Below are 12,748 nucleotides of genomic sequence, written 5' to 3'. Positions count from 1 at the left end.
ATGTGGATGGAAATCCATTCCTTTTTATCATTTGACATCCAGCACACAGATGATATCACGGACTGTCTCACTGTGCAGCGACTTAGCCCACTTTGTAGCCCTTCGGGTACAGCATGGCATAAAGCTCCAATGCTTATAAGGTTTAAACCCACCCGAGCTACTTACACTAATACAAGTTTGTGCATTTGAATGTACAGAAGTAGAGCATGCTAATATTAATACTAGCCTGTGCATACATGGAGATAGGAGCTGGCTGGTTTCTTTAAAGTGGTTTTAACAGGTTGGCTGAGTTTTACAGAAAATAACAGTTAATACACAGTATATGGATTAAACAACACTGGTCTGAACAGAATTATTAGAGAATCCAAGAGTTAGGTCATGTGTATGTGTGTTTAAATAAGATTAAGTATAAGGTTGTTGTGGAGTAACAAAAAAAGAAAACTAATTGAATGACTGACAGGGTGAAACGCAAGATAAGAAATTTGAGGACTGAGTCAATCTGTACTTAAGGGTGCATAACCATGAATTTGTGGTAAAATGCGCTGCATGGTCAACAATCAGAAGTCAGAAACAAACATTGCACACATTAATGATAGTTAATGAGATTGTGGATACAAGCAACCAAAATGAGTTTGCTCTGTAGGGCGGCTGGGCTCAGTCTCAGAGATAGGGTGAGGAGCTGGGACATCCGGACGGAGCTCGGAGGAGAGACGCTGCTTCTTTGCATCAAAAGGAGCCGGTCGAGGTGGTTCGGGCATCTCATTAGGATACCTCCTGGCCGCCTCCCTGTGGAGGTCTTCTGGGCTTGCCCAACTGGTAGGAGACCTAGGAGAACTAGGCCCAGAACATGCCAGAGGGATTATATATCTCATCTGGCCCGGAAAACGCCTCACGATCCCCAGAAGGAGCTGGAAAACGTTGCTGGGGAGAGGGATGTCTGGACTAACTTGACTGACCTGCTGCCACCACAACCTGGCCCCAGATTAAGCCTGTCGAAAATGGATGGATGGATGGAACTAAGGGGCCTACCTAAAACCATTAACCAGCCCCACACCAAAAGTGCAAAAAAGTATTAAGCAAGAGACTCCACAACTATTGTGGCCTGTTTTAGATGGTTAGGAGCGTCCCTCTCTGCTAACTCCTTTGCAACCCTGACGTGTGTCTTTAATCTTTTGTCTGTGGAGTCTGTTTGTCCTGAGTTACTTTAACTTTCCACTTTCAGTGTTACAATCATGTTTGTTGTCAATTCTCCGTCTTCTCTTGATCAGGCCTCTACAGCAGCTGGTGTTGTCCTCTCTGTAGTGTTTTGCTGTCTCAGTGCTGCAGATGTCAGAAACAATTCTGTACTGTCTTTATAATCAGTATCACGGAAAAGATGATCATTGAGTTTCGTGTTTTGTGAGAGTGCAAAGGACACGTTGCTTTCGTAAGTGTTGTGTCTTTCAAAAATTCAGACATTCCATTTATTTCAGTGAAGATTTGTTTTTTCCGATTCCTGCGTGGCAGTCTCAGACTTATCTGATTGCAACTTTGGAGGCAGCTGGTCTCCAGTGTTTCTGGCCATTTTGAGCCTTTTTTTCTGTTCACACTCAATTTCACAAGCTTTTTCAGCCAATTCTCCGAACATTTGAGTTTCATCTTTCTCACTTTTGATCTACCCATTTTTCTGCTGTGAATTCTGTCGCTGAGCGTGTCTCTTAGCAGCTTCTTTTCACACTTTCAACCATGCCAATGTGTAATTTGAATCCCAGTCTGGGTGCCTGTTTTCAGTTACCACGTCTTCCAGTAAATGTATTTTTTCTCAGCAGAAAGACTCATTTAGAGAGTATAGCCCCTCTGTGAAACTGTACAGGTTAAATCTAAAGATAAACACCGTAAATATTTCTCCTGAAATAAAATAAATGATTTTGCTGTGAATTCAAAATACAGCTAGAGAACAGACCTCGGTGGAAATTGATTTCATTCACATCCAACACAGCCCAACACATCCTTTGCCTTTTAGGTCTCCATTCATGCATGAACCCACTGTGACATCACACTAATATGACTCCAAAGAGATATCAGTGAAACAGTTAAATCTCATTTTAGGCACAGCTTTTCAGCTTTAAGTCATTAACAAGAGGGGAAAAAGAAAAGCTCTTCCTAAAACACTCTGACAGTTGAACACATTCTTAAAGGTTTACTCACTCAGAAATACTTCTCTAATTGGTACTTCGCTCACTGACACCAGGTTGTTGAGGAATAATATGTAAACACTGAAATGGATGATTGTTACTCATCAGAGTTTACTGACGTGAGCCAAAAGAAAGAAGTCAGAGTAGGACTGTATATTTATTAGATCATGTGCTAAGCAAAGAAACTGAAAAGGGCATTTCCCAGGAACATCTCTTTCCAGAAACAGTGTCCCAATTACTGTGGATAAGCCACAGACTTTGCTGTCAACAGTTTTCATCTGAACTACTTTCTTGTGAAAAATAGTCCTTCTGAAAATGGTTGGCAGTGTGTTCTGTGGACTAATAGGGACATTGATTATAGGAAGACATGTTGTTATGTAGATGTTGCAGACACATTCACACTGTGTTGAAAGCAGCTTTAAACATCAAGTTCAAGAGTTGAACGGGTCTTCTTTTCCTCTGTCAGGGCCATAATATTCAGCTCATGGAGAAGTAGTTGATGTTAGCCGGGGGGACAGTTGCCATTCTGACATGCGGCGTAGCTCAACACCTCCCAGACAGCCTGCGGGGCATCAAACCACCTCTGCTGGGGTGACTCGCTAGACACCATATGGTGCCACTGTGTTGTGACCCCACCTGTCCGTTCGATCTCTGGTCAGGACCTGACACAGATAGAAGTAATCCTCAGAAAATCACTAGTCTCTCCAAATGGACTCCGATGCTTTTCTCGATACAACAACTAGTTTCGTCCTCGAGTACACACAGCACTTTTCACTTCTAATGGGATGAGCGTGATATTTTGTCATCTCACGAGGGGGGCACCACGCACGCACTGCTTTCCTTAAGACAGGCATCCCAGTGACTTACTAATGGCGTCATGTCCGCCTGTGTGAATTTAAAAAACTCCCTGAATGTGGATATTGTTTGCTATAGGGCACATTCGTTTGATGAGTCTAATCCCTTGTCTGAAGAAACAAAGGTGTAACATTCAGCTGCTGAGGATCAGCGAGTGTGAGTGATGGTGTACATAAACCCATCTCTCCCAATCCCACACAGGCTCCTAATCCGAGAAGATCAAGTGTAACCAGGCTGGAAGTGTGACTGGGCGGGAGCCAGCATGATGCTTTCGGTTATGTTGACTCACACCGTGATCACTCCTGGCTCACAACAAACACAGTATGTCACGCCTGTCTAACCTTTTCGTCTTATTCTTATTCAAAGACCAAATTTACTACCTCAAATGTACATTTTTGTATCCAAATGTACAAAGTTTCTCTCTTTTTTTAATTAATTTTACATCATTTTCCTACATTACTCAATGAGATATTTGACTTTATATCAGAAAAAATATATTTCTGAAGAACAAACACAGATGTTTGTGCACCAGGGGCGAGTAATGTGCCAGGTTCATGTGCAACCATACGTGACCTTTGCAGTACAGTCACAACATCTGTGTGAAGGCTTTGCATGCACATATGAAGCATATGTGCTGTACAAAGACCTAACTGTTAATTTCCACAGTACAGTGAGACATCAATCAAAGCTGAGTAGGCAGTAAAATTAACTGAGCACAAGCAGGAGCCAGGCAGCATTAACATGAGTCTATTTTTAAACCAAGTACTGTGAGTAATGTTGTTTTTTTCTGTATTTGATCGTGAAGGTTTCACATCACTGCCACATGCTCTTTTTTAACAAACATAGCTGATTGCATCTGCTTCAACATTATTATTTTGCAAGTGAAGGATTCAAAAATATCCTGTAATTTGGAATCATTTTACAGTGACTTGATTTTCTTTAGAGACAGCAGTCTAAAAAACACATCAGTCACATACATTTTCACATTTTTGGTTCTTATTTAGGGAAGTGCAATTTGACAGGACCATATTATGTAACAGCCTTCTATAGCTTTTGTTTTTTGGCCTTAATTTAATGTGTCAGCTACCTGGCAACGCCTCTGGTCTCAGAACCTTTTCCTCATGTGAATCATGTCCCCGGACCTGTCTTACCAAAGGGGAAAAAAGGCAACTGAACGGTTAAGGCGCAAACCACATGTACAACATCCACGGCTCTCAGATGGGGGACCTTTGCTGCTGCATGTCATACCCCTCCCTCTTCTCCATGTTTTATTTTCTATGATGTTGAATGGAGAAAAAAACAAGCAAAAAAAAAAAAAGGTTACCTAACATAATCAAACTAGGAATTCCAGGAATGTGTTATTCAATAAATGGGACCTGAATGAACAGACTGTTGTCTATACTCGTCATTCAACTATAAAGCAACTCAAAGGAGACCTCATTAAATAAAACAAAATTTAAAAAAGACTTACTTTTTTGGACCAGGGTGACTCTTCTGTGAGACTAGGGTGTCAAAACACAGCTGTAGTTCTCTTTTCTTAAATGTGTGAATTTCACTATTAAGTCTGTGTGTGTGGGTGTGTGTTTGTGTGTGTGTGTGTGTGTGTATGTCTACGCATTTATATTACCTCTTTGGGACCTTTTCCAGTATAAACACAGACCTTGTCGGGAACAGTTGTCCTCATGGGGACCCGGCCCTTATGAAGCCAATTGTCTTTTCTGAGGTCCTGGTTGAGGTCAGGGTTAGGGTGTCCTCAATGAATGGAATATAATATATATACAAATGTCCTAACAAGGATAGCTGCGCAAATGTGTGTGTGTGTGTGTGTGTGTGTGTGTGTGTGTGTGTGTGTGTGTGCGTGTGTGTGTGTGTGTGTGTGTGTGTGTGTGTGTGTGTGTGTGTGTGTGTGTGTGTGTGTGTGAGAGATATACATCATCTTGGATTAAAACTTCCTGCTGTGTACCTGCTGCAGCACCTGTAGTCAGAGCTCAGTGAGTGATAATCCATAAAAAAGTGAGTGAGATCTGGGCTGGGAGCAGAGGTGTGAATATCAAAAGCAGAAGGATATAAATTGATGTTGAAACATGCTGGTTAGGCAAATTCTTTCTTTTTTTATTCAATTTCACAGAGATTACAGTTTTGATCTTATTCACTGTGATACGTTTCAATCTATTTACCGGTGGCAGCTTTGAAGTTGGAAGGAGATTTTGAAGCAAGGCAGGTATAGGCTAACAAGGCCTTGTTAAGCCGGTGACAAAAAGACACACTCTGTCTCTCCTGATCCACAGGGACTGGGAAAGTAGGCCAGACTTGGTGTCAGACTGCTGCGAGGATCAGGATGCTGAAGTTGTTGACTTGTGATCAAAGTTCCTTTTCACACTTTAGATGTCAAGAATCTCGCAGAGTGAGAGAGTGAGAGAGATTTAAAATATTCCTCTCACACACACACACACACACACACACACACACACACACACACATACACACACGTAGGACATATTTTTAGCACGGAGGCTTTCCAGATGAACACTGCGTCACACGGTGCCATCCAGAAGCACCCAGCCTTTTAATAAATCATCTTTTCTGGTGATGGAAGTTGAACTATTCACCCCGCCTACTCCATCAAAGACACACAAACACAGAAACATGAGAGGACGTAGCAGAGAAAATCCTATAGGAGACCTAATAAGCATAAGACACTGATCTCATAAACTCACTTGTGGGTACCACAGACACACCAGTCCCTACAGGAATATTATGGCAATGCAACTGGAGACAACATTTCTAATTTTAGGATGTCAACTTCATCCCTGAATGTTTCAAGGGCATTGCGTGTAAACGGAGAATGAGTATGTGTATGTGTTTAGATTCAACGATGTATTTTGTGCACTGTACAGAACCCCCATCAGTCTCCTTTCATCTCGTGGAAACGAGCTCGTTCCTGTACATCAAACAAACTCTTGTAGAGGAGAGCGACTCATCTTTTCTAAGTGATTAGGCCAATAAACCGTACACATGGCCTGCGCTCATAGACAGCCATTTGACTAATTTGCAATTAGGAAGCTCTTTGGTTGTTGACAAACTGTGTATTAGGCTCCAGCGCGCAGATGACCCTGAGAGAGACAGAGGCACCAAAACACCCAGGAGACACTGAAGCTCATCACGTGTTGTTTGTCCCCCCCGGAGTCGTGTCTGACTCCATCCTGAGTTATAATCAGACGGCGAATCACGGGATCCCGTGCAGCCCAGGATGCCGACGCGCGCCATGCAAGCGCACACCCAGTCCGGCTGTGCCTGGGATTGGGTGGAGGGAGTGGTGGCTGCGGACGGAGTCTCGGGATTGGTAGAGTTCACCGCCAAACTTGTTGACTCATAACTGAGCAGCTCCTCTCCATCCTTCACGGCGCGGAGCTGTCCAGGGCCAGTGGTGCTGAAACTGCCGCCTCCCGAAGCGCAGTCGGAATAATTTCGTTTTTTCTTCCGGTTTCTTTGCTCCCATCGAGCTCCTGAAAGTTATATGCTCCTGCGTGACACTTCTAGACGTCAGGTTTAAGCGTCACTTGACGGATTTCTATCCGCAGTCACCGCTCTATCCAAGGAGCGCATCAAGCCTTCAACTTCTCAGCCGATCAGACAGAGGACTCTCAAACGCACAGCCATGGCTTTCATGGTAAAACACATGGTGGGAGGACAGCTGAAGAACCTGACAGGCGGACTGACGGAAGAGAAATCCGAAGGGGAGAAATCAGACGCCGCCGCGCAGGGGATGACTCAAGAGGAATTTGAACAATACCAGCAACAGTTAGAGGAGGAAAAGTAAGGCAATGATTGAAGCTTGTGATTGTGAAGTTGTAATGCAATCTACGGTGTGTGTTGGCATATTTAAACGGTGTGTTTTTGTGCGTAAATAGCTGAGCGTTCCCAGTGCGCCGCGCGCTTTTTTACGCATCAATGCAATAACATGAGCGCTCCACACACAGCTGCTCCTCTCGCCCAGGGAGCTCTCTGTCTCTTAGCTTCGGCAAATTATGTAGAGCTGTTTTTAATTTCGGATTCCTGGAATCATTGTTCCACGGAAATGTCCACAGGGATTCGTGCCTGGGGTGAAAAACGTTCCTACTGCTGAGCGTGCGGCTGAATAATGAATCAGACCGTGTGGTAAATAAAATGGGTAAAGTAGAGCCTCTATTTGCATATTGTGAGAGGGGCAACTAACTAATGTTAATTAATTTTGGCTTTACTTTCTCAGCCGAGTTTCATTATTCAAACATATGTTTCCACTCAAGATGGTTGCAATTAGTTTACATTATAGCAATATACTGCAGCCTAAAAAGTGGATACATTTAGATTTAGATTGGTATGGCCTCTATAATAGCTCTAATTTTGAGGTTTAGATGTAATTTCTCTGCATATATTTACAGCTGTGATTCCAGCTGTGAGGCTTTCTTTTTTTTTTTGTTTCAATCATTGAAATATTTCCTCTGTGTCTCACATACAAAATTGAATCCTTTAAATGTTGCACTTTCATAATTTACATATTCATTATGGTGTTTATCTCCTGGGTCTATTGGAGGGCAATCTAAAGCAAGGTCATTTGGCAGAGTTCATCCAGCAGACAGTAACTCCCTATTGATTAGTATGATGCTTCCCTTCCAGCAGGATGCCATGTCCCATATCAGATGTTCACTGTCCTGGTCATGAGAGAAGTCACCACAGATTAATGATGTGGAATAAAGAACTCAGAACTGTTTTTTTTTGTTTTTTTTTTAAAGGAAAATGGTAGATTGAGATTATACAGTGTCATGTGCAGACATTTTAAGAATGAGTAGGTAGTTAAGTCCTGACTCTGGCAGTGTTAACATTGAGCTCAGCCCACTGAGCTCCACAGGAAGCCTGGCGAGATGCTTGACGCTCTGCTGTCATTATGTGACCTTCAGTGGAAGTGAATTATTAGTCAGAGGTGCTAAACATGAGCATAGATCACCGAGAAGCCCCTACTGCTCAGATTAAGGAAGAATAAGGTTGGGGGTGGGGGTGGGGGGGGTGGGGGGGTTGAGGGCTGCTCACACTGGCATGTCACATGTAGACATTTTATCACCCTTAGCACCCGGGCCACAGTGACAACCCTGGTCATCTGAACGTCCTTGAGAGGGGAAGACACAAAGCTCTGCTCATTGGCTGCAAGTCAACGCTGCATGGGCCTATGTGCCGTTTGGTGTTTGGCACGCTCACGTTAATACAAAGTGAACTCTGCATCTTCAGATAAAACGACCTTCCCCTGACACATTGGGTGCAAACCCTTCACAAACCATACCCCCCCACCCCACCCCCCACCACCACCACCCCCCTGCCTTTAGATTATGCTGCTGATTTGATCTTCGTAGGCGTACAGTGCAACCTCTGCCACTGTAGCTTTGCTTTGAAGAACATCATCTAGGAGGGTTTATTCTGCTATATGTTCCTTCTGCATCTCACTGACTGCAATAAAATGTGGTCTTTTTCTCTCGGCATTCATGCTATATTTGACCGCAGGCCAGAGCAGCAAGTTTGTTCAGCGTTATGTCACGTTGTTGACTCACGACGTCGGAGGCATTTCAGCAAATTTAGCAATTTACGCGGGGCAATTGTGAACTACAGTGAAGCCATAAATATTCCAGTGATGTTGAATGGAGAGAGCATTATTGCCAGCAGCCTGTTGCCTGCCCTCTGCTGGAGGCATCACACACTGTAGGCCGGCTTGTTTACAGGAGATGAGTTTCAAGAAACACATGACACAACACTCATTTAAAAAAAAAAATATCTCAACACCTCCCTCATAGAAGTCAGACTTATTGGTTGAAGATAGTTGGAGTAGATCTTTCACTTCTTCGATCGTTCAGCCTAAACTGCCCCTGTGCTCTTTTGAGCATCTCCAGGCTTAAAAGATGAGAACACAATGAAACTCTGACGTTTAATATTGGCTCTGCAGAGAGGGAGTTGAGTCCAGGATATGTATGGAATGGCTTGACAGGGTAGTGACAGTGAGTCCGCAGTTAGTAGGTTTCCTCTGGCAGTCCAACGTCCCAAAAGGCCTGAAATCCCTCAGAGGAGTGCTGGACTGACAGGATGCCACATCTGGGGTTCCTAAACATAAGCAGAACATCTCTTCCTGCTCTTTGTCCCCACGGCATCACTGCTGCTGCTGCTGCTGCTGCTCCGCCTTCTGCTGGTTCTGTGCTCAGTAGTTGGAGCTAAGAGAACACATGGTGATGCTCCAAGGCCTCCAGGGTCCAAATCCAGTAAGGGGCCTTTTGATGCTCTTTTTTTTCTCTTTTTTTTTTCTTTTCGCAGCGTGTGTGGTGCTTGGAGTTTGAAATGTTACTTTACGCAGGTGAAAGGTCTGATCTAAATCTGTATGACACCTTGAACACTATATTTTTTCTCCTTTCTTGCAGACAAGAACGAGAAGCCCATTTCGCCCAGAAGAAAGCTGAGAGAGCTACAGTTAGAAGTCATTTCCGGGACAAGTACCGGTTACCAAAGGTAAACTAATCCCGCTCTGCTTTTGTAGAGAAAAGTAAAGACAATATATCCTCGGACTGAATAACAGAATCACTGCATTTTTAAAGGTTGTTCTTGTAATCTACTCCTATAAACTGTGGTGGGATTTGAACCTTTTGTTTTAAAGTCTTTGGTTTCTCCTGTCCTGTTTGGCTGTGTCAATACGGACATTCACGTATACATGTGTCTTGTGCATCTACCTCAGAACGAGACAGATGAGACCCAGATCCAGCAGGCGGGGGACGACGTGGTGTTGCCCACAGAGTTGGCCAAGATGATTGCTGAAGACAACCAGGAGGAGGCACACAAGCAGTCGATGCTGGGCCAGCTGTCCAACATCCAGAATGTGGACATGGACCAGCTGAAAGACAAAGCCCAAGCCACACTGGAAGACCTCAAAAAGCAGACGGAGAATTGCAGTCTCATGTGATTTGGCCAACTCCGTGTCTCAGAAGATTAGTTTTACTTGTACAAATATTTTTCAGAGGCAGAGCTGCTCTAGAGATAGAAATATTCTTGTTGCTTCAGTGGAATGTCAGTTGGCAGAGCCACATAATAACAGTTTTTCTAGCTGTGCAAAGTTAGACAGACGCCCTGCGGAAAAGAAAGTAAAAGATGAGGAAGCTGAGCTTTTGAAAACTGGGGCTCATATTTCTAACTGGAAAGAAAAGAGTTCTTTGTCTTCTAGGTGAGGTAGTTTTTATTGACTTTTCCTGTTGACCTTCAAACTTCCTATAAGTCATGAATGTCATTCATATTTTTATTGAAATTAGCTAACTTGCACTCTGAAAGACTGCGGTTCCTTGGCTCCTCCCATTGATTTAACCAATAAGATTATTTCTGCATTTAGAACAACTCCTCCTCTGAGAAAAACTTTGTCCAGTGCATCAAACCCTTACATTCCCTCACCCCTCTCTCTCTCTCTCTCTCTCTCTCTCTGTACCTCATGTGACCAGCGATAACACATATGATCCTGCAGCTGAGGCCTCAGGTGTGTGTGCAGGGTTTTATTGCTTCCAAACACACATCAGCTGATTTCACCGATGAACACACACATTTCCATCAGGAGAGGACACTCATCAGTAAAATCAGCTGCTTGGTTGGAATGAAAACAACACACATAAACAAGGCTAACACTGGCTCATGTGAGGAGCTTGTATGTGTGTTATGTTGAATTTGGTGATTTATTTTGGGATAAATACAATGAGGGGGGGGTTACATTTCACACACAAAAGCACAAAAATCTTGAAATGGGCAATATTCATTTGGAGCAACAAATGAGGCTGAGCTTTGTTGTAAGTAGCTTACTAATGAGGGACAAAAGCTCCCTGTGAGCCGCATTAATCTTACTTTTAATCTTTTCCTAAACATATCATTATAATGGCTTTTCTTTTTCTTTTTTTTTTTAGCTTTTTCTGTACTTCAGTGTGCCTTGGACGTCCGTACAAGGTTGTCATCTTTAGAGCTCCAAGATTTGTAAGCTACTTTTTACAAAAAATGACCCTCCTGTTTGCTCCTGCTACGGATTTGTATTCATTCCCCTTTTTAGTTTATAATTAAAAGCAACAAACAATTTGTCGGCAGGCACATAGGATGTCTTAAGGGCAGCCATAAGTAAATGCAGTAAAGCCTGTCCAGTAACTGTGTTCCCAAATTTTACCTATAGCATCAATATCAGCTACATAGAGAGTAAACGTGTTTTTGTGCTGCATCTAAGCAAAAAACAAAAGCTGCTCAAATGAGAGAAATGGAAATGCTTTAGAAGTTGTATGCCAAACCAACATAAAGGCGTAAATGTCAAACTGTGTAACTGAAGTGTGTGTTTAAATCCAACTACAGAGTCCACATACAAACATTTATGTTGTATAAGATGTACTTGTATCTCCTGTTTGCCTATTATGTCAACAGCGGGTCTTCAGTCACTCCATTTTCATCAACCCGCTGGGTCTCATAGTGTCGTCGACCGTCACATGACCTTCGACCTGTCCTTCATCTCGCTGACTCCTGCGTCCCAGTGGTGCCGTTTCGTGCTGGTGGATTTTGTGTCGTTTAGACGATGTGATATGTCAAGTGGTGTCTTTGTAAAAACCTGGTCCTGTGGCTGCGAGAGCTGGTTTGTAGTGTCACACAGCGCACAGTCACTGTGGGCTGACCGCGGTGTTCTGTCTCTGCTGTTTGCATATGTAAGCGAAGGCGAGGGGGAATTAGGAGAAGATGTTGTTGATGTTGTGTAACATTCATATACGCTACATTTTGCCGGTGTTTGATTTTATGTAGCAGTGGTGCTAAGGGTGATGTCAGCTTTGATCTCACGTCTGTCCCCACTCTGATTCCTGTTGTATTAACTGCCAAAAAACGATTATAAAAGTCTTAATTTACATATTAATTATTTACATACATTGTTTTAGAGGAAACATGGGCAAAAAAATATTGCCTGTTTTCTCTAAAAATGTCCTTGCTGTAGGAGCCACACTACTGCTGAATAGATCTGGGGCAACATTCAAAAATTTCCAGTGCAGTGCTTGTTGTCATGTGATAGGTGAACAGTGTATTTGTAACATTTCAATAATTTGAAGCAGAGGAAAAGTTGCAATAAGTCCTTTTATAATAAATTTATCTGTCATATTTGATGATAAGATAATATTAATGGGTGGAGCAGAAGCCATAAAACAACTGTTTGCTTTGAATGAGTGTTTATGACTTGAAATAATAATTCAATAATAATAATAATAATAATAATAATAGTGATAATTATAATTATAATAATTATAATAATAATGATAATGTAATTTTTGTGCTGTCATCCTGTGCAATTCATTGTTTTCAGGAAATGGCTGCCACGACTTCTTCTTGTTCTTCGGCTGGTTCTTTGTTTCACAGTATCTCTCTCATTCTGTCTCTGACAGTATTTCAGTGATTTTGGAGTTTTAACTGCAATAAACTGATTTTTAGGATAATGTACACCCTCTCTGTTTTTGTGTGACGTTTACACAGCGCAACGTCGTGTTGTATTTAGTCATTTATCAGTATCGTTAAATCTGCAGGAGCTTGAACACCAGGTGGAGACAAAAATACAGTCAGGACTAGAGAATTATCCATGAGGGAGGCTGCTGATAGAAGCTGATTGATTATTATTGACAGGTCAGAGATTTCCAATTAGTGTCAGCACAAGATGTACA

At 42.6% G+C, this 12,748-nt stretch overlaps 1 protein-coding gene across 1 annotated transcript; it reads left to right on the top strand.

Annotated features, from left to right (window-relative positions):
* The first annotated feature begins 6,120 nt into the window (after positions 1-6,120).
* On the top strand, positions 6,121-12,530 carry cplx3b (complexin 3b). Its single transcript, XM_056375877.1, has 3 exons — positions 6,121-6,845; positions 9,464-9,551; positions 9,775-12,530. Exons 1-3 carry the CDS (start codon positions 6,688-6,690, stop codon positions 9,997-9,999), a joined length of 471 nt encoding a protein of 156 aa, XP_056231852.1. The 5' UTR covers positions 6,121-6,687; the 3' UTR covers positions 10,000-12,530.
* Positions 12,531-12,748: the final 218 nt, after the last annotated feature.

Source organism: Seriola aureovittata, chromosome 1 (assembly GCF_021018895.1).
Source record: "Seriola aureovittata isolate HTS-2021-v1 ecotype China chromosome 1, ASM2101889v1, whole genome shotgun sequence".
NCBI lineage: Eukaryota > Metazoa > Chordata > Actinopteri > Carangiformes > Carangidae > Seriola > Seriola aureovittata.
This window is presented reverse-complemented; position numbering and strand designations above follow the sequence as displayed.

Coding starts and splice junctions, on each gene's coding strand:
- cplx3b (XM_056375877.1), top strand. CDS start 6,688: ATGGCTTTCATGGTAAAACACATGGTGGGAGGACAGCTGAAGAACCTG. Junction 6,846..9,463: donor CAACAGTTAGAGGAGGAAAA/GTAAGGCAATGA, acceptor CCTTTCTTGCAG/ACAAGAACGAGAAGCCCATT. Junction 9,552..9,774: donor ACAAGTACCGGTTACCAAAG/GTAAACTAATCC, acceptor CATCTACCTCAG/AACGAGACAGATGAGACCCA.